The sequence below is a fragment of the Megascapheus bottae genome, chromosome 2 (genome assembly GCF_031878675.1).
Source record: "Megascapheus bottae isolate mThoBot1 chromosome 2, mThoBot2.hap1, whole genome shotgun sequence".
Taxonomy (NCBI): domain Eukaryota; kingdom Metazoa; phylum Chordata; class Mammalia; order Rodentia; family Geomyidae; genus Megascapheus; species Megascapheus bottae.
Window position 1 is genome coordinate 49,877,732 of NC_143510.1, and position 27,098 is coordinate 49,904,829.

The window sequence follows — 27,098 nt, forward strand, 5'->3', positions numbered from 1 at the left end:
ATGTCGCGTTGGTCTTCCCGTCGGACGCTGCGCCACCTCCTCGCGCTGCTTTACGAACCTACAGCAGCAGCGCCCCGCCTCCAGTCTCAGGCCTCGGCTCCCCGCCCCCTCCCGGTTTCGCGTCTCCGAGTCCGACGCGCCCGCTATAATCACGTGATTGCCTCATCCGGGTCCTTTGCGTTCTCTCTCCCTCTCCCAACATGGCGGCCTCAGGTGAGTGAGCGGCCGAGCGCGGCTAAAGACCAGGCTGTGAAACCACCCCGTCTAGGTTTGGTCCGCTCCTTGCTGGAGTAGGGGAGCGGGTGGCACCGGTTCCTTTCGGCCTCGGGGGCCGCGGCAGCCTGGCGGCATGGCCGCGATAGGTTATCGCCTCAGGATGTTTATGGCGGGGGGTGGGGGGGAGCGGGAAGGTGCCCTTCCCCTCCCCCCCACCCTTTTCACCCCGTCTGCGCGAGGCTGGAGGAGGCCGTCATGGTGGGCTCTGGCTGGAATCGGAGGAGGAGGCGCAGGGAGGAGCTGCGGGGGGGCGCGAGGCCTCCGGGTAGAGGCGAGCCCGGCGCCCGCGTGAAGGCGCGGAGGAAGGAAGGAGGAGGCGGTTGGCGCGCGGACGGGCGCACCTCCGCCTGGATCTCCGCGGCACGAGGCCGTTGCGGACGGGAGTGGGGGGCTGGGGCGTGGTGGGGGGGGCAGTTAGAACGCGGGCGCGAGTCGGCGGTGGGGCGGGCAGGGTGGCGCGCGTGCGCGGTGGGACAGGCGAGGGCCGTGGCGACGGCGCGCCTGGGAAGCATGCGCTGGAGTCGCGGGGGGGGCGGGGGGAGAGCGTGTACGCGCCCCGGCTGCGCTCCTTGACGTCCTGGTACTGTCCACGCTTTTGTGCTCTGGAGGGGTGGCCCTGCCCGCCCCCCACGGCCACGAGGGTTCGGCTGGGAGCGTGGCACTTCCGAGGGTTGGTTGGAGGGAGGGAACCCAAGCGTGGTTGGCGCCCACGTGTCAGAGGACACGCGGCCGGTGTGCGCACCCGGAGTCTGGCCCTGCTCCCCTGGTCCTGGACGTAGCTTGTTTTGGTGGGGTTTCGGTCTAAGTGTCGGTGGCACAGACTGGAACAGGATGAGATAGGGTCCGTTTTCTTCTACAACTAATCAAACTTTTCGGGAAGGGCAGTTAAAATAACGGGTCGCCAGAGTGTGGCTTCGGCGGTAGAGTCCCTTCCTTCTTAAACTTTGAGAGGATTGTGGCTGCCATGGAGGTTTTACTTGAAATCGTAGCAAGTGATCCTCGGGCTTTGTTAGCATCCTGTGGCTGGTCTAGTTTGGGACTCGGTCGTTTTGGTTTTTTCCTGGCGTGACTGCATCCTGCATTACTGCAGTCCACCTAAGCGTTGCTGTTTCTGGACACTTCGTTTAACAGCCAGGACATTTTCTTCACTGTTATTACAAAGAAGCAAAGGTTTATGGTTGTCATTTGGGAAATGTCCACCGAATTGAAGTACACTTGAGCATAGGTTTCATTGGGGCACTGGCCAAGCACTTCTGTATATGTTGTCTTATGTGATCCCTCTGAGGTACTAGATGCTGTCTCTCAGCTGACACAATTTGCCCAAGGTCATCGTGTTGCTTGGCAAGTGGCAGAACAGGGTCAAAATCTTGAGCACTCCAGACTCCTCTTTACCAACTTGAAAGTACCATGGTGTCAGCCTGAATTTGAGAGTCTGCCCTAAACCTAACTATTGTGTGAAGTATTTTCATGACCTAGATTTTCTACCTTGACAGTTGAGTCTCATCATTTAGTTTCTTCTTGTATCTGAGCACCAGGTTACAGTTTAGTCTGCTCTTGGAGAAATTTCCTTTTCCTATTTGAATTTCTTACAAATGTGTTGACTTGTGACATGACCCAGAAGTTGAGAATGGGTCTTAGGTTTTTCCCTGGAAATAAATGATAGAATTTATAACTGTTCAGGACACCAAGCACTTTTGCAACATTACCAGTTTCCATTGTAACCTGGTGTTGACTTTCAATGGAGAGTCTTTGAACTTACATTGACTGAGGATATTTTTAATTATTTCTAGGAAATTTGGTTCATTGAACCTACGTATTTAATTGTTCACTTGATTTCTTTGAGCAGATCTCATGCCTGTAATCCTAGCTACTTGGAAGGCTGAGATCTGAAGGTGTCAGTTCAAAGCCAGCCAGACTTATATCAGTTAACAACCAAAAAAAGCCAAAACGAGAGCCTATCTCAGAAAAATCCTTGAGGTTTTTTTAAATTATTTTAAATGGCATTCTGTGCACTGCTAAACTATACAATACAGTTAATATAGAACCTCATCATTATGTCATATAAAACTAAGTTTAATGGCTAGACTCTTAAGAGCAGTATAATTTGTTGCTTTTAGAGTAGTGTTAATTTGAGGAAACATTTGTTAGTCACTTATTGTTTGTTTTTACTCAGTACCAGAGTTTGAACCTGGTTTTAACTCTGGTTGAACCAAAGCTTTGTATTTCTCAATTTGCTTGTTCAGTGTATTTCAGACTGGAAATATGGCATACCTCCAATCCTGCTCATTGCTGGTTATTTTAAAGATGGGGTCTCCTAGACATTTTTTTGTCTTTGCTAGCTTTGAGTTGCATATCTCAATTTCCTGGTTAGCGAGGATTATGGGCATTAGCCACCAGTACTCAGAACTAAGTTTTGTTAAGTTCCAATTTCTTCATTTGTAAAGTGGATATATAGTTTGTTCACCCCTTACCAATAAGGAGTCAAATATGTTTGATAAAAATTAACACATTAAAAGCCAGGTGTGGTGGCTCATACCTGTAATCCTAACTATTCAGGAGTTTGAGATCTGAGGATGAAGTTCAAAGCCAGCTTAGAGCAGAGACTCATCTCCAATTAACTAAACCAGAAAACCGGAAGTGGTACTATGACTTAAAAGGTAGAGCGGTAGTCTTGAGCTGAAGAGCTCAGGGCCAGTGCCCAGGACTAGAGTTCAAATCCCACAATCGACAAAAAAAAAAATTAACTTGAAATGTCTTAAAAATGCAAATAATTATGTAAGCCATGCCTAGGTCTTTTATTTATGTAAGTTGTGGTTTCTTGCTTGGTTAAGATGGTGTTCAGTTGTTTTCTATAGTGCTGACCTTTGTAGTTAAGAAAATGGTTTCTAGAGCTGGGCGCAGTGTCATAGGCTTGTAATCCTAGCTACTCCAGAGGCTGAGATCTGAGGATCAAGGTTCAAAGCCAGCCCAGGCACAAAAGGACCTGAGACTCTTATCTCCAATTAACTTCTAGAAAAGGGAAATGGGGCTTGGTTCAAGGGTAGGGCAGTAGCCTTGAGCTGAAGAGCTCAGGGACAGGGCCCAGGTAGAGTTCAAGCCCCGTGACAAGGAAGGAAGGAAGGAAGGAAGGAAGGAAGGAAGGAAGGAAGGGTTTCTACAGTCCTAGTCATGGATGAAAAGGCTAAGCAAGGACTCGAGGCCCTGAGTTCAAGCCTCAGTACAAGCAGGAAGAAATGTCAAAGTTTCCATTAAGGGTTGTTCATAGATAACTTGTTTTCCAGTCCCAGTTTGTAAATGACACACTGTGAGTTAGAGTGAGCACAGGATAGTTAAATTCAGGACAAAACTAAAAATTCAGTAGAGTACTGTCAGAGTTAAAGCCATTTATGTAGTGACCAGGAATCAAACCCATGTCTTCATGAATGCTAGGCAAGCACTCTACCACCAGGCCAAACTCCTGGCCTGGAAACAGATTTTGTTAGTCCTTAGTATTTGTTCTCTGCTCAATTATATGGTGCAATTAAGAATACTTTTTTTTTTTCAGCATGCTGCACTGAAGCTTGTTTTAATCCTCTAAGAGAAGTATAATTGATTTTTAGCACTATTTGGGTGAATTCCTTGCATTTATATAATATTGCTTGACAAAACTCTTAATAATAGCTATATTCCGATATAATTCATATACCATAAATTTTATCCTTTTTTTTTAATTGTAATTAGTAAAAGGTTTACATGATATTTGCCAGGTAGAAGGTGCATTAATTCACATACGTTGATACCCTTTCACATGTCTTGGTACCCATTACCCTCCCCCCACACCCAAATTTTATCCTTTTAAAATATGAGTTAGCCGAACATTTTAGCATGCCTGTACTCAGCAGACTAAGGCAGAGTTATGAAAAAAGCCAGCCCTAGTGAGATGAAGCCCTATGTTTAAATTTTTTTAAGTTGCTAAGTAAATAAAGTGTACAATTTGGGTTAGGGGTCACTGCTAAATATGAAAGGAACATGGTAAATACTACACCATTTGAGAAAAGTTAGCCATCACTTAATTTGAAAATATTTCATCACCCCAAAAAAGAAAGCACCTTATCTCATTAGTAGTCACTTCCTTCTCCCCAGACACCCTTCCATTTCTCTGTATAAGTCTTTTTGTGACTAGCTGTTTTATCTGTCATCCACATTATAGAACATCTCAGTACTACTCCCGTTTTATTGCCAAATGATACTCCATTGTTGAATATATTCCACTGTTTTGTGTATTAAACTGATGGTAGGCATTTGGATTGTTTGTCCTTTTTGGCTGTTACAAGTAGTGCTGCTGTGAACATTTCTATGCTGTGTCAACATTTGAACTCAGAACCTTTAGTTTTTGTCTTGCTTTCTTAGCTTTTAGTTAAGAAAAACATTCAGGCCAGCTGTGGTGGTTCATGCCTGTAATCCTAGCTACTCTGGAGGCTGAGATCTTAGGGTCATGATTCAAAGCTAGTCCGAGGCCCTAAAGTCCTTGAGATTCTTATCTCCAGTTAATCATCAGAAAAGGAGAAGTGACAGAGAAGTGTCCTCTGTTTAGAAATAAAGTGACGGCAACTAGTCTAGGCTCTTATAATTCCCAGTATCTGTTCTTTGTTGCTTTTATGCTAATATAATGAAGTGATAACAGGGAAACATTTCTGGGAATAAAAATAGAAAAGCATGTTTTATTGTCTAGAGACAAAGAGCATTAAACAGTACTATAGAGCAGGGAACTCTGTTGAAATATGCACTGGCCCCAGGTAATGGAGGAGCAGAGGGCATGGAGGATTTTGATTAAACCATTTCTTGGTTAGTATCATAGGCAGAATGATAGTCCATTTTACTGGTTTGTGTTTTTAAGGGCTTTATCTATGACCAGAGTCAGTGCTAGGACTCCATTTAAGGAAGGAAGGAAGGGGGGGGGTGTGTGTGTGTGTGTGTGTGTGTGTGTGTGTGTGTGTGTGTGTGTGTGTGTGTGTGTGTGTGTGTGTGTGTGTGTGCGCGCGCACATGCATGCCAATCCTGGATCTGGAACTCAGGGCCTGGGCACTGTCCTTGCGTTTCTTTTGCTCAAGGTTAGCATTCTACCACTTGAGTCACAGTCACTTGAGTCACAGTGCCACTTCTGGCTTTTTAAGAGACCCGCTCTTGCTGTTTAAAGCCTGAAATTTTAAGTTCCAAATAACATTAAAGTGTGAGACTTTTGCTTGTTCAGCGGTCAAGAGGTTGCCAGCACTGACTAGTAGCTCATGCCTAGCTACTCAGGAGGCTGAGATCTGAGTATACAAATCCAAAAGACAGTTAAATAGGAAAAGTGGGAATGTGTCTCAAGTGATAGAGCACACCAGCCTTAATTGCAAATGTAAAATGCTATGCAAGAGGGCAGAGTGTAGAGGTTAAAGGATTGTGAAACCCTAATATGCAAAAGTTGATTAAAGCCAAATTCAGAACAAAGGGCAGAACAATTTCAGATTCTGTTGTTTTGGTGTAAGCCATAATACTTCAGGTTCATTTATATTCAGGAAGCTGTGTGTAATATAGCAAACAGTTGAATAATAAACAACTTTCTGTTAGGCAAGTGATGCTTAATACAACTTAGGGCAAGTTACAGACACTTAGTTGTCTTGCGTTGGAAATTAGGTGAGAACTAGAAAGTAAAGAACAAATTCACAGCTATAAAAGGCATGAGGTTGATCTTTGTTACAACAGTGCATCTGCTGGCTTTGAACCATTTCCTTTATATTAGACTCATATAGCTAGAATCACAGGTGTGAGCCACCAGCACCTAACCTTTATTTATTTTGTTTTGTTTAGGTCGTGGGGCTTGAACTCTGGGCCTGGGCACCTCAGTGCCACTGCTGGTTTTCTAGTGGTTAACTGGAGATAAGAATCCAACTTTAGTTCCTGGGTTGAATTTGAACTGCAATCCTCAGATCTCCGTCTTCTGAGTATTTTAGGATTACAGGCATGAACCACCAAGCCAGTCGCCCTTTATTTGTTTTGAGGTAGATTTTTTTTTCTGTATAGCTTGGACTGGCTTCAAACATGTGATGCTCTTTCTGACTACGTAAGTGCCAGAATTAGAGGACTGTGCTACTACCTCAGGTTTTTTTCTTAAGCATTTAGTGGCTACTGTTGAGTCAGTTCTAGAATTTGTCTTAAGCCTCTCTATTCTGAAATAACTATTGGTGTACTGTCTCAGAAGTGCTAGGTTTTAGCTGCTTAGGAGGGTGAGGTCTGAAGATTGAAGTTCATAGCTGCCCGGGCACTGAAGACTGTGAGATTCTTATCTCTACTTAATCGCCAGAAAACAAGAAGTGGGGCTATGGCTCAGGGGTAGAGCGGTAGCTTCCATCTGAAGAGCTCAGGGACAGCGCTCCAAGGCCCAGAGTTCAAGCTCCATGATCCACAAGGGGGGAGAAGTGCTGGGTTTTTCTTGAACTTTCCTTAATATGTTGTGGTAGGCTAAAGAAGATATTTAGGGTATATTACTTTTAGCTACTCAGTTAACACTGAATACAACAGTGTCCTGCCATGGATACAGTAACCTGCAATAGGGCTTCAAGGAGGGGATCCTGTGATATAATAAGGAAAGTCCTGGCCAGGCACCAGAAGATCACACTTGTAACTCTAGCTACTCAGAAGGCTGAGATCGGAGGATTGCGGTTGAAAGCCAGCCAGAAAAGTCCAATTAATCACTAGAAAACCTGAAGTGGCACCATGGCTCCTAGAGCACTAGCCTTGAGTTGAAGCCCCAGGACTGGCACAAAGAGAGGGGAGAAATCAAATGCATCTGAGAGAATGTATATAGTAGCTCAGTGGTAGAATATTTGCCTATCATAGGAGGCCCTGTGTTAGATTCCTCAACACCATATATAAAATCTCAGAGAGTAAATATGTATATATGTATATAGCAAAAGAAATGAAAAGTTGCCCCTATGTTACTAGTTATAGCTCCCATATGATATTGGTAGACATCATGTGTGTGTATCAGTAGTACCCTGCCTTGCAACTTTTTGAGATGAGATCTTACTGTGTGCCCAGGCTGGCCTTAAATTTAACATCTTCTTGCCTGTTAGAATCTTTCTGGAATGTTATACTTTTTTTGCTAGTCTTGGGGCTTGAACTCAGGGCCTGTGTGCTGTCCATGGACTTTCTCAAAGCTAATGAATGGTCTACTACTTGAGCCACAGAATCACTTTTCTTTCTGCATGTGTTGTAGCAAGGATTTAATAGTTATATCTGCATGATATTAACTTGTAAATGTGCCATAATCCTTAGGTGGACCTTAACAACTATAGATTTCTTAGGATCCACAAATAATCTTTCTCTTGTCTTTCTTAAAACAGCAAAAAAGAAGAATAAGAAGGGGAAGACTATCTCCCTAACAGACTTCCTGGCTGAGGATGGGGGTGGAGGAAGCACCTATGCCTCCAAACCGGTCAGCTGGGCTGATGAAACGGACGAACTGGAAGGAGATGGTAATTTTTCTTTAGTCATTGCACTTAGAATCCCAGTATCATTGTAAGCAAAGAACGTCTTCATATATTATAATCTACTCTCAGTAGAGGTAGACGTAGCATTGAAGAGAGCCCCATAGTGATCCTGGTACTTTATTAACAGATGTCTCAGTAATAGGCCTCATTATTTTTTTTTTTCCATTTGAAAAGTAAGGACTAGCCCGGCACATTGGCTCACACCTGTAATCCTAGCTGAGATCTGAGGATCGCTGTTCAAAACCAGCCTGGGGCACTAAAAAGTACTTGAGACTCTTTTGTCCAGTTAACCACCAGAAAACCATGCTGTGTATGGCTCAAGGGGTGGGGGGTGGGGGTAACCATGAGCTGAAGAGCTGGGGACAACTCGAAGGCCCAGAGTCACACAAGAGAGGAAAAGTAAGGACTATTCTCTTTTAAGTTCCTTCTGAAATTCTGTTATCTTTATAAATGATGTAGTATAACCTATAAACTCTTATTTGGTCAGCTAAGGAATAATTGGTTCCAGGAGCTATTAGTATGAGGTTAAGCTTCAAAGCAATGGCTTGAGGGAAAGGAATGAGAATAGTAATTATGTTGGTAGACTAAGGACTCATTATTGTGCTAGGTCAGGGCCTTCTGGATATCTGGGAAGATGTTTTTTTTTTTTTCAGTTGTGGGGCTTGAACTCCTGACCTGAGTGCTGTCCCTGAGCTCTTCAGCTCAAGGCCAGTGTGCTACCACTTGAGCCACATACTAATTCCAGTTTTCTGGTGGTTAATTGGAAATAAGAGTCTCAGGGACTTTCCTGCCCTTTTCTGCCTGGGCTGGTTTTGAACTGTGATCCTCAGATCTCAGCCTCCTATGTAGCTAGAATTGCAAGTATGAGCCACCAGTGCCCAGCTCTGCCTTGTTTAATTTTTGTGTCTTTTTGTTTTATTCCTCCTGGGCTGTTTTTGTATCTGGGTGGCTAGGGGTAAGAATGCAATAAGAATTATTACTTCTTTGGATGGAATTAGAACAGATCACGTTAAGGTAAGCCAAGCTCATAGAGACAAATGGCACATGTTCTCCCTATGTGCAGAAATGAACTCTAAAATATACTGGGGTATTATAAATTATACAGTATTCTAGATATTCACACACAGACTAAAAGAGGATACTCTCTTTTTTATTATTCTTTAACTTTTTTTCTTTATTTGTTCATTTCTTGAATTTGAAGTACTCTTAGATGGCATCCTTGACCTGAGACTCACTCTTTGCCATAGTCCTTCACCACTACACAGCTGCAACCATCCACTTTGCAGGGTTTTCCCTCTCAATCAGTTTTACAGAAGCCTACCCACCCCCCTAGTTTTTGGTTGTCATTGACCTTAATGTGATTGATTTGGTGCTTGGCACAAAGGGCCTCCACCAACTTGACATATGTAGACTCATTGCAGTTGGATGCAAGGAACAGAAGATACTGTACAAAAGGAATTATACTCATTACCTGACTTATGTAATTGTAATCCCTATGCACATCACCTCTATAACAACAGTAAGTTAATAAAAATATTTATGCTTTGAGCTGAAGAGCTCAGGGACAACGCCCAGGCCCAGAGTTCAAGTCCCACGACCAACAACAAAAAATCTTAATAGTATAAAGTCATATCATCTTTTTGTCTTTTAAATAAAAACTACTAGAGACTGAAAAGAGTACTTGTCATCATGAAAACAGGACATTTTTATAGGTTGTACTTTTTCCTTAACTAAAGTGTGCATTTCTGAGTTTTATTATTTGAACCTAGGATTTTTTTTCTTTTCAAACTAGAGTTTGGACTCAGGAATCCTGGGAACGATCTCTTAGCTTATTCACTCTAGGCTAGCGCTCTACTACTTGAGCCATAACACCACTCCTGGCTTTTCTGTTTTGTTTGGCGTTATTTTGGGGGGGGGGGGTCATGGGGCTTGAACTGGCCTGGGAGCTGTCCCTGAGCTCTTCAGCTCAAAGCTACCGCCCCACCCCTAGGCCTAGGTGTTGTCCCTGAGCTGTTCCGCTCAGAGGTATCAACTCTACCCTTGAGCCAAGCCCCACTTCCCATTTTCTAGAGGTTAATTGGAGATAAGAGTCTCTAGGACTTTAGTGCTTGAGTTGGCTTTGAACCTTGATCCTCAGATCTGAGCCTCCTGAGTGGCTAGGATTATCAGCATGAGCCACCCATGCCACTGCTCCCAGCTCCCACTTCTAGCTATTTGATAATTAATGAAGATAGAGTTTCATGGATTTTCCTCCCTGGGCTGGCTTTGAACAGTGATATACAGAGCCTTCTGAATAACTAGGACGCAGGCAGGAGCTACAGGCACCTGGCTTAATTAGAGCTTTTTCTTTTCTTTCTTTTTTTTTTTTTTTTTTCTTGTCATGGTAAAGACTTGAGCACTGTCTCTGAGCTTTTGCACTCAAGGCTGGTACTCTACCACTGGGAGCCATAGTTGTACTTCTGGCTTTCTCTGCTGGTTTAATTTATTAGAGGTAAGAAGCTCACAGATACCTGGGTTGGCATCAAACCATGATCCTCAGATCTCAGTCTCTTGAGTAAGTAGGATTGCAGACACTGAGCCACCAGTGCAATATAACTTTTTAATGCTAGAAACTTAGCATGTATCCTCTTATTTCATATCCTCTGGTGTATAAGACAAATAGTAGTCTTCTACCTAGGACAGTAATACCCATTTCATCTAATTTTTTTTAATGTGTCATTCAGAGTTGACAAAAGTACTTGTCAGCTAAGTTAATGTTTTTTTAATTGGCTCTTCTAGTTTCAACAGTTTGGCATAGTAATGATGATGATGTGTATAAGGCACCTCCAATTGACCGTTCCATCCTACCTACTGCTCCACGGGCTGCTCGGGAACCCAATATTGACTGGAGCCGTCTTCCCAAATCGCCACCCTACACTGCTTTTCTAGGGAATCTGCCCTATGATGTAACTGAAGATTCCATTAAGGATTTCTTTAGAGGATTAAATGTAAGTATAACCATTTGAGGGTAATGACTAAAAGTAATTATGGAATAAACATGCTTTTAAATGAAAGCAAAATCTTAAAGCAAAAATATAAACAATAAGTTAATTCATGTGATTCAAAATTTAAAATTATAATAGGACAAGTAATGCAGTCCTCAGTCATGTACCTTTAGCGCCAGTTTTTCTCCTGGGGACTAGGGTGCCTTGTATATTCAATAATTCATTGGCTCTACAGTGATCTTTGTATGAACCACCAAACTTTGTTTCTTTAATCCTTCAGATCAGTGCAGTGCGTTTACCACGTGAACCCAGCAATCCAGACAGGTTGAAAGGTTTTGGTTATGCTGAATTTGAGGACTTGGACTCCCTACTCAATGCTCTGAGTCTCAATGAAGAGGTAAAGAAATTAAAGGGTGGAGAGATGAGGGTAGAATCTTATAAATCTGACTCTTTTTTTTTTTGGCCGGTCCTGGGACTTGAACTCAGGGCCTGGGTGCTGACCTTGTACACTTTTGGCTCAAGGCCAGTGCTCTACTACTTGAGCCACAGCGCCACTTTGGGCTTTTTTGTCTGTTTTTAATTTTTTCTTTTTCAGGTTGTATCAGTAGCTAGTAGTTCAAAGATTCCTGGATTCTCACATACACACACACACACACCAGTCTAGAGTACTTAAAAATGTTGTTCCAACGTTCAGTATCTAGCAGCACTTCAGTGAGTAGTGGCTCCACTGATTCAGAGAAATGGGTGGATAGAAAAATAAGAAAGAAAACTACACCGTACTAGGTCTCTAACCAATCTCACGTTAATTCATTCATTGTTTTGCCTCACAATGGAGAGCTTTTATTCATTCAAAATAATTTGCTTGATAAAGGCATATAGAAAAATCATATTAACCGGTTTAATCTGCCACTTGAGCCACTCCCCCAGCCCTTGCTTTAGTATTTAAGGGTTTTATCCCAGGTGTGTGTTTGCCTAGCATATGCATTTGCCTAAGTATATCCAGTTCCCAGCACCACTTAAAACATTATCTAAGCCTGGCGTGGTGGCTCACACCTGTAATCCTAGGTTCTCTTTGCATTGTATTAACATTGTCCATGCAGTTTTTACTATTTGAAGTTTACTGTGTTGCCATTTTACCATATTGGCACTTTATAGCATTTGGGTGTTTTGTTTCGTTTTGTTGGGGCTTGAACTCGGGTCCTGGCCACTGCCCCAGAGCTTTATCACTCAAAGCTAGTACTCTACCACTTTGAGCCTCACTACCACTTCTGATTTTCCAGTTGGTTTGGGGGTGTCTTTAACTATTTTCTTTACTAGTAGATTCTACTGCAAAATGGGAGAGGAAAGCCTAAAGGCTGGTAAGTGTGGCTCAAATTTTAGAACAGGTGTCTTATCAGTCCATCTATATGAGAAGCACAAATAAAGGTTGAGATCCAAGACAGCCGTCAAAATATAATCACAGAAAGCTAGAAACCTGGCTCCAGTGGTTGAATGTACTTGCCTAGAAATCTCAAGGCTCTGAGTTCAAACCAATAGCACTCATAAACACCAGAAGTAGAGCTATGGTTCAAAGAAGTAGAATAGTAGTCTTGAGCAAAAGGGAGCCAACTTTTGGCTCATACCTGTAATCCTAGCTACTCAGAGGGAAACAGGAAACAGATCTGGCTGGGTATTAAGGATTGAAGCCAGCCAAGCGAGAAAGTCCATGAGACATTTTGCCTATCCTCAGATGTGAGTTCGGGGTATGGGTTCTATTCCTGAACCTCTGTGTACTCAAGCCTAGTGCTGTACCTTTTGAGCCACAGCGCTACTTCTGACTTTTTCTGAGTAGCTTATTGGAAAGAAGAGTCTCAGACTTTCCTGCCTGGCTGGCTTTTAAACTGTAGTCTTCAGGTCTTGGCCTCCTGAGTAGCTAGGGCTTGCAGGTCTGAGCCACCAGCGCTGGCCTCCATGAGGCCTGAAGTGGCACTGTGGCTCAAAGTGGTAGAGCACTAGTCTTGAACAAAAGAACTCAGGGACAGTGCCCAGGCCCTGAGTAAGTCTTTATTCTGTAGCCAACAAATTGGAAGTTGGCTAGATTATAGTATTATTTCCTTTCCCCAGTGCTGCTGCTATGCTCAGATGTTTAAGGTCACATACACTATTAGTGCATAATAGATTAAAGATTTGTTAATGGTCCTATGCTTTCAGTCCCTAGGTAACAGGAGAATTCGGGTAGATGTTGCTGATCAAGCACAGGATAAAGGTAAGAAAAATGGCAGACATTTCGATATTAAATCTAGTATGTCATAGGGCATAGTCAAGGCATGCTTTCCCAGAACATTTTAATATAATGATGGGTCCCCCTGAGTCTAGAGTAACAAATTCTTAACAGGACTTTAGCAGCGTTTGAGGCCACATTGGGTTGTCAAAAAAAAAGTAATGCTAGAAGGCTACTAATCTCTAATGGGTGAAATCCAGGAAGTCAAAAATTAATCCTATAATGACTTAAAGAATGAACTCAAATATTAGTAGTCTCGGCTTTTGAGAAGCACTGACTGACTACAGTAGTCACCCTACCATGTTTGGGGCATTTGAGCCACTTAATTGATGCTTATGGGCTATAAGAAAGAAATTGGCTATATATATATATATCAATATGCTGTATATAAGAAACAGCAGGAAGTAGCGCTATGCCTCAAAGTGGTTGAATACTAACCTTGAGCAAAAAAAGCTCAGGGATAGCACCTAGATCCATGACCAACAATAATATTTAAAAAAAAAAAAAAAAAAAAAAACCTGCAGTCTTGATTAACTTTTACCTGGTTTGTTTTGCCGTATCTGTAGACAGGGATGATCGCTCCTTTGGCAGAGATAGAAATCGGGATTCTGACAAAACAGACACCGACTGGAGAGCCCGTCCTTCTACAGACAGCTTTGATGACTATCCACCTAGAAGAGGTGATGATAGCTTTGGAGACAGTAAGTTCATTTTAATGAAGTTAATTTCTTCTGTGCTCTTAAATCTATTTGATGATAAGGCAAAGCGATTACTATAGATACACAGTGGGGAATACAGAAGATGGCAAGAGTATACCTTTACAAACAACATCTTACTAAGTTGCATATGCAGGCCTCAGACTAGTAGCCGGGAATATAGTTTTGTACCACTGCATCCAGCTTAAATTTTTTTTAATGGGTAAGGCGCTGATCTTGGGATTGCAGTTCAAAGGCAGTCTAGGCAGAGGCCATGAGATTCTTATCACCAGTTAGCCACCAGTAAATGAGAAGTGGTGTCATGGCTCAAAGTAGTAGAGTGCTAGCCTTGAGTGAAAGAACTCAGGGACAGTGCCCAGGTTCTGAGTTCAAGCCCCACAATACACCTCCCCCCCAAAAAAAAAAATTAGAAAGGTATCATATTGTGGATGGGGTTGGTGTGCTTCTTAATCTGTAGCACATTACTTAAAAAAGAAATTGGGGGTTGGGGGAGGGAAATGGAGACCAAGATATGAGAAAGGGTACCAATATATATGAAGTGATGCACTATCTGGTGAATATAATGTAACCCTTCTATTAATTACAATTAAAAAATATGAAAAAAATTCAGCCGGGCAGGGTGTCTCATGCCTATAATCCTAGCTACTCAGGAGGCTAATATCTGAGGATGAAGGTTCAAAGCCAGCCCAGGCACAAAAAGACCTGAGACTCTTATCTCCAGTTAAACTGTAGAATACGGAAGTGGGGCTTGGCTCAAGGGTAGGACTCAGGGACAGCACACAGGCCAGAGTTCAAGCCCCATGGCCCACAAAATAAAAAATATATAAAAAATTAAAAAATGTTCACTAGGCCGGGCACTGGTCACTTACACCTATAATCCTAGCTACTCAAGAGGCTGAGGTCTAAGGATCACAGTTTAAAACCTGCCTGGTCAGCAAGATCTACAACTAACTACCCCCAAAAAACGCCAGTAGTGGAGCTGTGACTCAACTGGTAGTATGATAGCCTTGATCAAAAGAAGCTTAGGAATAGCATCATAAACTTGTTATAATCATTACTTGGCTTTTGGGCATGTTTGAAATACATTAAATAAAAAGAACTGGTAATTTACCAACTATAATTTTGTGAAACACCTAATAAACTCTCCCAGTCTATTGGGAAGAGTAAGAGAAGAGTTTTACTATTGGAATCATACAGTGAATATCCTTGTATATGTGTTTATCATATCCAGTCCGGCATTTTGCTGGTTAATTGGAGATGTGATTGTGGATTTCTGCCTAGGATGGCTGTGTACCGTCATCCTCCAGTTTTCAACCACCTAAGCAGTTAAAATTGAAGGTGTGAACCACTTGTGTCCTGCTTCATATTCTTTCTTTAATGCTGGGAAAGAAAGGAAGACGATGTTACCTGTCTTCTTTCTAGAGTATCGAGATCGTTATGATTCAGATCGATATCGAGATGGCTATCGGGATGGCTATCGGGATGGCCCACGCCGGGATATGGATCGCTACGGGGGCCGGGATCGGTACGATGACCGTGGCAGCAGAGAATATGACAGGGGTAATTACAACACATAATTCAAAATACATCCAGAGCACCTTTTTTTCCTTCCTGTGTAATGACTGTGATTTGGTATGTGTTTATAGGCTATGATTCCAGGATAGGCAGTGGTAGAAGAGCGTTTGGTAGCGGGTACCGTAGGGATGATGACTACAGAGGAGGTGGGGACCGCTATGAAGACCGATATGAGAGACGAGACGATCGTTCATGGGGCTCCAGAGATGATTATTCTCGAGATGATTATAGGCGTGATGATAGAGGTAACCATTTTCTTTTCCTTTTCACGGAATAGACATTAGGAAAACTGAAAAATATAGTAACTTCAGCTTGAAATAGAATGTACGTACATTGGTAAATTGCAAAGAGCAGAACTTGGTACAACATTGGACAAGAATGACATGAGGAAATAAAATCTAAAAGTTGTGCGGCTTAGTAGTATCAGTGGGCAAACAAGATTGTCCAGAGCACGAAGCCTTGGGATCAGACTCCAGTACCAACATGCTCCTATCTGAATGGTACAGTTATTTCCTCTTGACAAGTGAGAAAAGTAGAAGCTCATTTGTGGGCCACAAGTCTTCCTTGATCTACCTTTCTGCTTGTAATCACTGCCACTACTTTTATTGGTGGTATTATTACTATATTCTTCCCAGTGACTCCAGGTATCTTTCTAGAGCAAGTTCTGACTAGACTATTCTCCACTGAGACCTTCCTAAAGTTTTCCTCATACATACCTGTGAAATCCATACCGTTTTCAGAAGTTCTACCCCTCTCTTAAACATACTCTCTGTTGGTATATGCTCAGCTTTGAAGGCCACTGAAAGCCTTCACAGCTTTACTCAACATAGTTTATCTAATTAAAAAACATGGTGCAGTGTGCTCAGGCTCCTGAGATCTGAGGATCACACTTCAAAACCAGCCCAGGCAGAATAATCCCCATGAGACTTCTGTCTCAATTAACAATTCAAAAATCAAGTAGCACTGTGGTTCAAGTGACTGAGCTCAGAGGCTTGGGGACCAAGCCCATGCTCCAAGTTTAAGCCCCACAACTGACATTTAAAATAATAATAATAATAAATGGTGCCTTCACAGAGTTGTGCAGACTGAAAGTATGTCCCAAAAGATATCATTGTTACTTTAAGTCCCTTATAAGGAATTTAAGTCTTGTAAATAGTACATTGTCTTCAGATACACCCAGATGTGCGCACACACATAATAAAACATGTTTAATGTTTATCATGTGTGGACATGATCACCAAATTCCATACCTAGTAGTAATTGAGAGGGCAGTTCAGTTGGGGTATATAGTATCCTTTTTTTTTTTTTTCCAGTCCTTGGGCTTTTCTCAAGGCTAGGGCTCTACCACTGGAGCCACAGCACCACTTTCAGCTTTTTCTATGTATGTGGTACCAAGGAATCAGACCTGAGTCTTCATGCATGCTAAGCAAGCACTCTACCACTAGACCAAAGTCCCAGCCCTATCTTAATCTAGGTACTAGGTACTTGCTTTATATTCTTTAGGTCTTGCACATGGGTAAGAGGTAATGCAGTGGTTTTCAGAAATAGAATTTCCTGGACTTGGGACTTGACTTGGTAGTAAAGCACCTGCCTGTCATGCATATAGCTTTGGGTTTCGAGGAGAATAAAAACAGTCTTACCAAGATTAGTAACTCAAGCCTGTCATAGCTACATGGGAGGCAGAGATTGGGCAATTGTGGTTTAAGGTCAGCCTAGACATAGAAGTTCATGATATTCTTAACCAATGGCTGAATGTGGCAGTGTATGCGTCATCTAGTGATAGAGAGGAACGTGAATAGAAGAATCACAGTCAATGCATTAGTGTGCCAGTGGCTAACACCTGTAAACCTTTTGCCAGTCCTGGGACTTAAACGCAGGGTGTGGGTTCTGTCGGAGCTTCTTTTGAGCCACAGCACCACTTCTGGCTTTTTCTGAGTAGTTTATTGGAGATAAGAATCTCACAGACTTCCTGCCCAGGCTGTCTTCAAACTGGAATCTTCAGATCTCAGCCTCCTGAGTAGCTAGTATTATAGGTGTGGGCCACTGGTGCCCAGCTTAGACCTTATTCCTATTGAAAGAGTATCAGTTTTGTTCGGTACTTTGTTCTGGTTGGTAGTTTTTTACTAGGTAAAAAAGAATTATTTCCCATGTGCTGATATCCTCATAGAAAGAGAAGCAAAAAGTTGAAGTTGGTTATTTAATCTACCCATCTTCTCATGACCCTCCCCATATACCCCCCGCAACCCACCTATGCAGGACTAGTTAGACCACTAACTGAATCCCATGTATCAGTTCATAAGAGCTATGTCTGGGAATCTGCTTTCAGCCATCAGTTTCTGATGATTTGGAAACTATTACTTAGGTCCCCCCCAAAGACCCAAACTGAATCTAAAGCCTCGGAGTACTCCTAAAGAAGATGATTCCTCTGCTAGCACCTCACAGTCCAGTCGAGCGGCTTCTATCTTTGGAGGGGCAAAGCCTGTTGACACAGCTGCTAGAGAAAGAGAAGTGGAAGAACGGCTACAAAAGGAACAGGAGAAACTGCAGCGGCAGCTGGATGAACCAAAACTAGAACGGCGGCCCAGGGAGAGGTGAGGCCTACCTCTCTGTGACTTTAATATGCCTCGGCGGAGGATGTTTAGAAAGTTCTGGTACACCAGCTCTTAGTTGATAATTCAAGTTATTTGAGTAGGGTAGAACATGTTCTCTTTAACTGATATGTATTCTGGTTCTTTTATCTCAGTGTTCAGGACAGTGCAGGACTCATTACAAATATGTATGTTAGAAAGTAATGTTTCAGCCTGTCACTGTGGCTCATGCCTGTAATCCTAGCTACTCAGGGGGCTGAGATCTGAGGATCAAGGTTCAAAGCCAGCCCAGGCACAAAAGAACCTTGAAACTCTTAATCTTTAGTTAACCTCTAGAAAACAGGAGGCCCACAGGCTGAGTTCAAGCACATAACCCACCAAAAAAAAGTAATGTCTCACTTCATGGTAAACGGAATGAGGAGCTAGGCATTATTTTATTTTTGCCAGTTCTGGTGCTTGGATTTAGGGCCTGAGCACTGTCAATTGGGCTTTCTCAAGGCTAAAGCTCTACCACTTGAGGCTCAGCACCACTTCAGCTGAGCTAGGTATGTTATGTTCAGAGCATAAGGGGCCAACGCTAAATATAGCGTAGGAAAATGTGTTTTGTTTTGTTTTTGTTGGTTGTGGGACTTGAACTCTGTGCCAGGGTGTTGTCCCTGAGCTCTTCAGCTCAAGGCTACCGCCCTATCCCTTAAGCCACCTCACCACTTCCAACTTTCTAGTGGTTAGTTGGGGATAAGAGTCTCACAGACTTTTTTTTAGTGACTGGACTGGCTTTGAACTTTCATCCTCAGATCTCAGCCTCCTGAGTAGCTAGGATTACAGGCATGAGCCACTGAGCCCAGCAGGAAAATGTTTTTAATCTTACTAGACAGAGTGTGCCACATAGTATCTTCAGCTTACATGTAGTTTGTGACAAAGAGAATATGTATACATGAGCCCATAAATAAAACATGTGTGACAAAATATTAGTAAGTAGTGGGTTTAGCATGTATTAGTTCATCCAGAAAGTGGCCTTTTGTTTTGGTTTTCTGTACCTGGGGCTTGAACTCAGATTGTGGGCATTGTCCCTGAGCTTCTTGCTCAAGGCTAGCGCTCTACCACTTGAGTCACAGTGCCACTCCAGCTTTTTCTGTGTATGTGGTATTGAAGAATTGAATCCAGAGCTTCATGCATGCAAAGCAAGCACTCTTTATCACTAAGGCACATTTCCCAGCTGACAGAGGCCTTTGTGACATTTCCACACATGAATGTAGTATATTCTAACCAATCTCACCTCCTCAGCCCTCCCTTTTCTAAAAGTAATTTCAACAGGTCCATGTATTTTGTTTTACATGCAAACAATCTAGTTCCTTCATGGTAGCTTTAATTTTTTGTAAAATCTCTTGTGCAGGCACCCAAGCTGGCGAAGTGAAGAAACTCAGGAACGAGAACGATCAAGGACAGGAAGTGAATCATCACAGACTGGGACTTCCGCCACATCTGGCAGAAGTAAGTCAGACCAGGGTGGGTATCATGTTATTGCCATTTTCCACAGACTGTCGATAACCAAAGCATGAAGAAATTTTGCAGTATTAATTTCACTCGTGACTTATGAGGTAACATGGACTGATCTGAGTATCACATCATTTGCTCCAAAAAGTCTTCAGAGTGGGCACCAGAATGGACTTCTATAACCACATAGTCTGTTGCCAGCAAGGTCAGTGGCTCACACCTATAATCCTAAATAACCCAGAGGGTGAGATCTGCCTGAGGATCAAGATCAAAGCCATCTCATCTTGTCTCCAATTAACCACCAAAAAGCCAGAAATGGAGCTGTGGCTTAAGTGATAAGAGTGCCAGCCTTAAGGGAAAAATGCTAAGGACATTGTCCAGACTGAGTTCAAGCCCCACTATTGGCACCAAAACATCATCATCATGGTAATAACCTATCCAAGAGTACACCTACTAAACCTACCCTTTATTTTCTGTCTTGAGATCGTTTTGTTGTTGGTCATAGGGCTTGAACTCTGGGCAGGAGCACCGTCCTTGAGCTCTTCAGCTTAAGGGTAGTGCTGTACCACATCGAGCCACAGCACCGCTTCTGGTTGTCTAGTGGTTAATTGGAATTCAGAGGTTCATGGACTTTGTTGCCCCAGCTGGTTTTGAACCTCAGTCCTCAGATCTCAACCTCCTGAGTAGCTAGCATGTCTTAAGATCTTTGAGTTTTGTTTGAGCAATGATTCAAGAGTTCCTGTGAAAGCTAGGTGCATTGGTTCATGCCTGTGTAATCCTAGCTACTTAAGAGACTGAGATCTGAGAATTGTGGTTCAAAGCCAGCCCAGGCACTAAGACCAAGACCATCCACCAGAAAAAAATGGATTTGATAATAGCACTTCCTTTTTCTTACTGAATGCCAGTGGTTTGTGTTTTTAAGGACTCCAATTTGTTTGTACTGAAGCATTTCAAAACATAGCTTCAACCCAAAGCAGTTTCGGAATTTGTCCGTATATTGTAGGAATTTTCTATAAATGATTCATGTTGGCACACAGCAACATGATGTAATGTCCCTTTTTTGTGTAGCTAAGTAGAAACATGGTATTGATGGTTTTTACTTCTGTGGAGTTTATACTTAAAATATAGAGAAGTCCTGCAAAACACACATATTTATGTGTGTTTTGGTTCTCCCTAATATATAGATACAGTCATATCCGTCTTTTTGGAGTTACTTGAGCAGTAGATTCTGGGGGGTTTCGTTGTAGCTTCCCTTCCCATATATATCCACACCATTCTCCAGCTAAGGCCACACTTAACATTGACTATACACATTCATGCCATGGAAAGATCAGATTACTATCCTTCAAGATTATATATTCATTTTTCCTATTTCTCTGTACATTAGTAAACATTTTTCTCAAAAAGATTTGTAAACTACTTGGGCCGGGAGTTTGGCCTAGTGGTAGAATGCTTGCCTAGCATTCTTCGGTACTACATACATAGCAAAAAGCTGGAAGTGGTGTGAGGCTCAAGTGGTAGAGCTCCAGCCTTGAGAAAAGTCCAAGGACAGTGCTCAGGCCCTGAGCTCAAGCCCCACAACTGGCCCAAAAAAAAGAGAGTTGTAAACTACTGGTTTAGAGGTAATTCAGTGTATTCAGAGCCAAATTAATAAGGTCCCCCATTTAAAAATAATGGTGGAAAAAATACAGTAAGCCTACCTTATTTGTAGGCTTAAAGTTTCCCCACATGAATTATTTAGCTGTACAGAGTTCTCATCCCCACATTGTTGTCACTTGTCTTTAAATTGTGTATGATCTGCTACTGCAGAAAATATACCTCCCAAAAACCAATGGTGTCCCAAAAGCAGGGTAAAAGTTAATTTAAGTGATAGTTTTTAGGTTTGTTGGAATGTGTAAAATGTTGAGCTGAAATTGGGCTGCATTATAGGGAAAAGTCAGCATTCTTGGTATCATAGCCAGCTATGCATCCTGTTTTCCCTCAGTGTTAGTCTCCATGATCTATGTATCAGGGATCCGCTTTCTCTCTCATAATTTCACCTTCCCAATTTACTTCACAGACGCACGAAGGAGAGAGAGTGAGAAGTCTCTAGAAAATGAAACACTCAATAAGGAGGAAGACTGTCACTCTCCAACTTCTAAGCCTCCTAAACCTGATCAGCCTCTAAAGGTAATGCCAGCCCCTCCACCAAAGGAGAATGCGTGGGTGAAGCGAAGTTTTAACCCTCCTGCTCGATCTCAGAGCTCAGACACAGAACAGCAATCCCCTACAAGGTGAGTTGGCCTGGGGCAGCAGCTACTTAGCCTGGCATCAGAATTGTGATAAGCACTCTGAAATACTGGCCTTATATACCATCTTACAAAGTATAGTATCTTTATTCTCTTAGTTCAGACTCAGTGATATACTAGAGCTGCTTCACAAGAATCAGTAGTCCAGGTTGTTGGTTTTTTGTGTGTGAAGGAGCAGAGGGATTATATTAGTTTTTAACATAATAATTGTACATGGAGGTTTCATACGTATAATGTTTCATACGTATAATGTTTCATCCTTCATATCTCTCACCCCCTTCTACTCCTGGTTTGCTGGCGTTTTAATCACCAATTCTCAACCCTGGTACCTTGAAACTGGCTAGGATGGGATTGCTTATACCACAGAATCTGCAAACATTGTGAAAGTCTTGCCACCTGCCACAGGGTAGCCTTGAGTTGATTTTACTTCTCTAAGTCTTAGATCTGAAGTCTTCTCATATTTAAAAGAAGTACTGCTGCTAAGTTTGCACAGTTGTGATGATGCTAAAGCATATGATACTTGAGTGCTGGAATGCTGCTTTTGTTGTCTTTTCTATACTTAGTTATTCTATAATGCTAAGGATGGGGATACTTGCTTGTTTTCTATAAAATATAACTGCATTTGGAAAATGATTTTAAGTTTTTCTTATCTGTTTTCTTCCTGAAACAACTGATGGCTGTGATTGTTTTCCTTCTAGTGGTGGGGGAAAAGTAGCTCCAGCTCAGCCATCTGAGGAAGGACCAGCAAGGAAAGGTAAGACCATAAAGGGGAAGTAAATTTTTATCTAGTTGGAACTAAGTGTATGCACCACCATCATCCCTTCCAAGCATCAAGGAAGTTATTGATAGAGCTTGCACAATGAGTGACCTACATTTTCCTGCCAGTAGAGGGCAGGAGTGGCCTCTTCTGAGGCCCTGCCCTTTGCTGGTAGACCCTTTCTTTGAAAGGAAGATAGAAAAATTAGAATAGGCTCTCTCCATATTAGAAATGTCACCATTAGCAAGGCCAGCGTTACTGCAGAATGTCCTGGTCTTTGTTTCTGGTTTTCTGGTGGCTAACTGGAGATAAGAGTCTCATGGACTTTTGTCCTCTGGCTGGCTTTGATCTGCTGTCCTCAGCTTTCAGCCTCCTGGGTAGGATTGCAGGCAAGAGCGACAGTGCCCAGCATTAATTACAGTGTAACGTTTTAGTGAGTCTTGGTGTGGGTGGGGGATTTTCTTCAGAGGTGATGAAGTACATACCTACAGAGGTCTTAGGAAGAAAGGCAACTTGGTTGAGGTGACAATTTCCCTCAATAAATGTGACAGCATTCAGACTTTAGGGGAAATATAGAATGGGAAAAGTGACTATTTGTTTTGCTTTTGCATTTTACTCAAGCAGATGAAAATAAAATAGATGGAATGAGTGTTGCAAAAGGCCAAACTGGGAGCTCCAGCCGTGGTCCAGGAGATGGCGGGAACAAAGACCACTGGAAGGAGTCAGATAGGTATGTACAATTAAATACAGCCATGGTACTGTGAACAAACTAAAGCCAACCATTAAAGGTGGTTACATTCAAGGAATCTAGGAACATAACAATGTCCACATAACATAAACTGTTGACTGGCCTGCCTATTCAGTGCCATAGAGCACTGCAGGTTCCTTTATGCAGTGGGAGAGTTCTCTTCCCCAAAGGTGTGGTTTTTTTGTATGCTTATATCTCTATAGGAAAGATGGCAAAAAGGATCAAGACTCTAGATCTGCACCTGAGCCAAAGAAACCTGAGGAAAATCCAGCCTCTGTAAGTGTTAAGGGCTTAATTTTTATTTCTCTTAGCTATTTGAACTCCCTTTTTTGGGGACTTGCAATGAGTTTTTTCCTATTCCTTCCTTTCTGTGCACTCTCATTCCTTATTTCCCAAGTGTCAGCATTCTGATCCTTGTATTTTGGTTGTGAGAATTTTAAGGCTTTCCTTACGTCATCTCATCTGTTACAGAAATTCAGTTCTGCAAGCAAGTATGCTGCTCTCTCTCTGGATGGTGAAGATGAAAATGAGGGAGAAGATTACACCGAATAGACCTCTACATCCTGTGCTTTCTCCTAGTCTCTCTCCACCCTGGAACGTTCATTCGAGAGCAAATCAAACCTCTATCCAGACAAGACAAAATAAAGCTCACCATCTCCTGGAGACCTTTCTTAACTTTTTTTTTAAAAATGAAATTCTTTGCATGCTGCTGCAGCCTTTAAAGTATTGAAGTAACGGAGAATCACCAATGTAGCCAGAGAGACAGACTGTGGCTTTTTGAAGGGGAAGTTGTGGTGCTATCTGATGATACCATGCAGCTGCCTGTGTGATTAGTGCCTAAGGGCTCCATTAACAGAAATGGTAGTGCCAGTGGTACATGTCTGGATCAGTTGGGCAGTAGGGGAGATAGAAGGAAGAGTGAGATGTCTGTCTACCTTTTAATTCTTACCTTATTGTGGCATATATGAATTCTCAAAAAACATTATCTGAATAAATTTTTCCATCTTTGGAAAGGTAGGTTTAGTCTCTCATGTTGTTTTAGTCTCCAGGAGGCTGACAGCCCTTTCTCTTACTTTAACTCTGAGTTATTGGGGTCAGCCTAGGGGAAACTACTTTATTTTCTTACCCCCCAGGGGGGTAGTTGGAAGTGAGTCTACAGGCCACTAGTAAAGAGGACCGCTTGGGGACCAACATAAAATGGGGAAATTGTGGTTTGAAAAACTTTGAGAGGTGACAGATTATTTTGCACCAGGCACTCGGGGAATGGTGTGACCTCCAAAAAAGGTGGATGGCTTTTTTCTTTTTTTTTTCCTTGTGAGTAGGACTTGGGGGTGTGGGAGATCTAAGTCTTGTGTGGCCTGGTTTTGCCCTTCTAAATGCTGTCCTTTCTGAAAGCTCAAATACATTGAAACCTGGAAGCTTTAGAAATTCAGACTTGTCATCTCATGTCCATTCTGTTCCTCCAAAAGCATTCACATACCTGCTCAAAGGCATTTGCTGTCAGCCACTGGAAGCTGTGGCATGACGAAGCCACTACTTATTTTTTAAGCCAGTAGTAGCTTACTTGTCTGGTTTGCCTCCTTTACTATCCCTTCCCTCTGTCCATGTCTGCCCCTGCTGCTTTGACTCCTTTTACAGATCAGAAAACGCTAGAATTGATGGACTTTGGGTGAGGAATGAGAGTGCATAGATAAGGACAGTTGAATCAAGAGCCTTTCTTAGAACCTTGAGGTTTTCATGATTCTTTCCTCCACTGAAATTTCACACTGATGCTTGGATTTATAATGTGGCCTAGACCAATGTATAGGGTGTTTTGTTTTCTGGGGTTTTCTTAGCTCCCCTTGAGAAAATAAAATAATGGAAAGAACTGTTTAACAAGGTCCTAGTTTTTCTTGCTACACAGTAGCTTGGTCTGCTTTGATATGCACCTTTGTAGGGGTCAACTCAGACAATATCCTGATAGCCCTCCCCGTTGCGGGCAGTATTGGTACCAACAGACAAAGACACCTTGGTCTCTTGTTTGCAAGTCATGTCCAGCTGTGCCAGGGGTGTTGGTGTGTACATGCATGTGTGCTGCAGCAGTGGACTTAAAAGAGCAGTTATCCAGTGGAAAAGAATACAAATAACCTTAAGAAATTGGCAGATTGGCTAGTAGTTAGGAAGTGAGCTTTTAGAGAGAGTCATGGTTTGAAGGGGTTTTTTTAAATAAAAATTTTTTAAAGAAACATTGATTGTAGACAATGAAAAGGTAGTTTGCCCTCTTCATGTCTATTGTCCAAATAGTTGCATCCAAAAAAGCTGTTTTATCCCACTCTCCTACCTTGTTCCCTGTTGAAATAAAACGGGGGTTGATTTATGTCCCGCTCCTGAATACCTGTAAAATTTGTACAAAAATATCTTCTATGAAAATGATTTGTAATCTGTAGACTTACTACCTGGGAGATGTCTTGAGATGTAAAATCCCATCCTTTGGGTTGTGGGTTTTTTGTTTTCTCCGAATAAATCTGATCTTTCAAGTTCATTTTAATGCTGAAATTCTTTTGACAAAAACTCCATATACTCCCAGTGCCTTTTGTCGGATCTTTCCCCCACCCTCTCAAGGTTCTCACCCAGCATTCCACACCACCATGTGGGAAATCAACAAGTGCAGCTTTAATACTTAGGCTTTGCATCCTCGCACTTCCAAATCACACCTCAAATTTAATGAGAATTTTACAAACAGCCTGAGACAGACTGTTCGTTGTTGCAAAACAGGAAAGGGGTTAGGACAGTGGCAAAGAATCCCCGCAGTAACGAGGGTTGGGGGGGCCCAGGAAATTTTAGTTGAGTCAAAGGTAGGGGAGATGGGTCAGGAGTTTGGCCTAGTGTAGAGTGCTTGCCTAGCATGCACAAAGACCTGGGTTTGATTCCTGAAAAAGCTGAAGTGGTGCTGTGGCACAAGTGGTAGAGCTCTAAACTTGAGAAAGCCCATGGGCAGTGTCAGTGTTCAGGCCCTGATTTCAAGCATAAGAGTGGCAAAAAAAAGAAAAGAAAATGGGGGGAGGCTGGACAATGACAAGCGGTTTTGCTGGCATTAGAGCAACTATTGTCTTAAGTTTCTAGCAGGCCAGTTGGTCTCTTCCCCAAAACTGGCAGGGTAAGTAAGAGGCTCAGTGAGCTGTAATGTGAAAGCCTTCAAGTGTGGCCTTAAGTTGGGAACACCCAGGTGAGCTTGAGTAAGTGGGCAAGGTAAGTGGAATACTTAATCTAAATGCTTACACTGGTATCGCTAAGAAGCAGGGGGAAGGAGAAAACTTCTGGATTAGTCCCAAGAAGGTACTCCAGAATCTAGGAAAAGCAAGGCCCTGGTGAGGATCCTTCCGAAAGCCCAGCTAAAAGAATGCCTCCGGGGCAGGGCAGCCCTGAGTGCCAACATTCTGTAAATATGGAGCAATCAGGAGGTGGGAGGCTGAGTGCAGACGTGCTGTCTGAAGTGTGTACTCCAGGACACACAGCCAAGTTTTCTCTCACTGAGCACTGTGCTCTGGATCCTCAAGCAAAGAGGGTTCTAGTTTGTGCTTGAAGATGTCATCTCAACTGATACTTGAGTGCACAGCATCTGGTTTCTCACCAAGTGGGAGAGCTACACATCTGCTGCTAGGAAGCAGTTATTTGTCAAATAAGCTCGTTTCTCAGCAACCACCATAGCCCCCAGGGCCACAATGAAGGGAGACTTGCCTCCCCCAAAAAAGTTTGGAAAAGACCGCTACTCCCCGCCCAGCTGTAGCAACCTCCCAGTTGGACAATACAAGCTCTGTCCTGGGCCAGGAGATCCGCCTCTGCCCCTTCCCCCGCTCTTCCTGATTCCCAGCTCCCAAAAGTTCCACTGAAGTTCTGATACAGTGGTCTTCCAGCTAGGACA

The 27,098-nt window shown here is 42.7% G+C and overlaps 1 protein-coding gene across 4 annotated transcripts; it reads left to right on the plus strand.

Annotated features, from left to right (window-relative positions):
* The first annotated feature begins 1 nt into the window (after position 1).
* Positions 2 to 25,718, plus strand: Eif4b (eukaryotic translation initiation factor 4B). 4 transcript variants are annotated; one of them, XM_090326204.1, is made up of 15 exons: positions 2 to 213; positions 7,641 to 7,772; positions 10,566 to 10,774; positions 11,052 to 11,168; positions 12,962 to 13,016; positions 13,598 to 13,732; positions 15,170 to 15,307; positions 15,394 to 15,567; positions 17,685 to 17,913; positions 19,304 to 19,416; positions 21,464 to 21,677; positions 22,391 to 22,446; positions 23,071 to 23,179; positions 23,401 to 23,473; positions 23,669 to 25,718. In XM_090326204.1, exons 1-15 carry the CDS (start codon positions 201 to 203, stop codon positions 23,747 to 23,749), a joined length of 1,848 nt encoding a protein of 615 aa, XP_090182330.1. In that variant the 5' UTR covers positions 2 to 200; the 3' UTR covers positions 23,750 to 25,718. The 4 variants fall into 4 exon arrangements, with proteins under 4 accessions (XP_090182330.1, XP_090182337.1, XP_090182343.1 ...); XM_090326211.1 differs by having other exon boundaries at positions 10 to 213; positions 23,074 to 23,179; XM_090326217.1 differs by having other exon boundaries at positions 10 to 213; positions 19,304 to 19,401.
* Positions 25,719 to 27,098: the final 1,380 nt, after the last annotated feature.

Excerpts from the sequence above, each read along its gene's own strand:
- Eif4b (XM_090326204.1), top strand. Across the intron at positions 13,733-15,169 it reads TGATGATAGCTTTGGAGACA|AGTATCGAGATCGTTATGAT; the intron begins GTAAGTTCATTT and ends TCTTCTTTCTAG. Across the intron at positions 22,447-23,070 it reads GGAAGGACCAGCAAGGAAAG|CAGATGAAAATAAAATAGAT; the intron begins GTAAGACCATAA and ends ATTTTACTCAAG.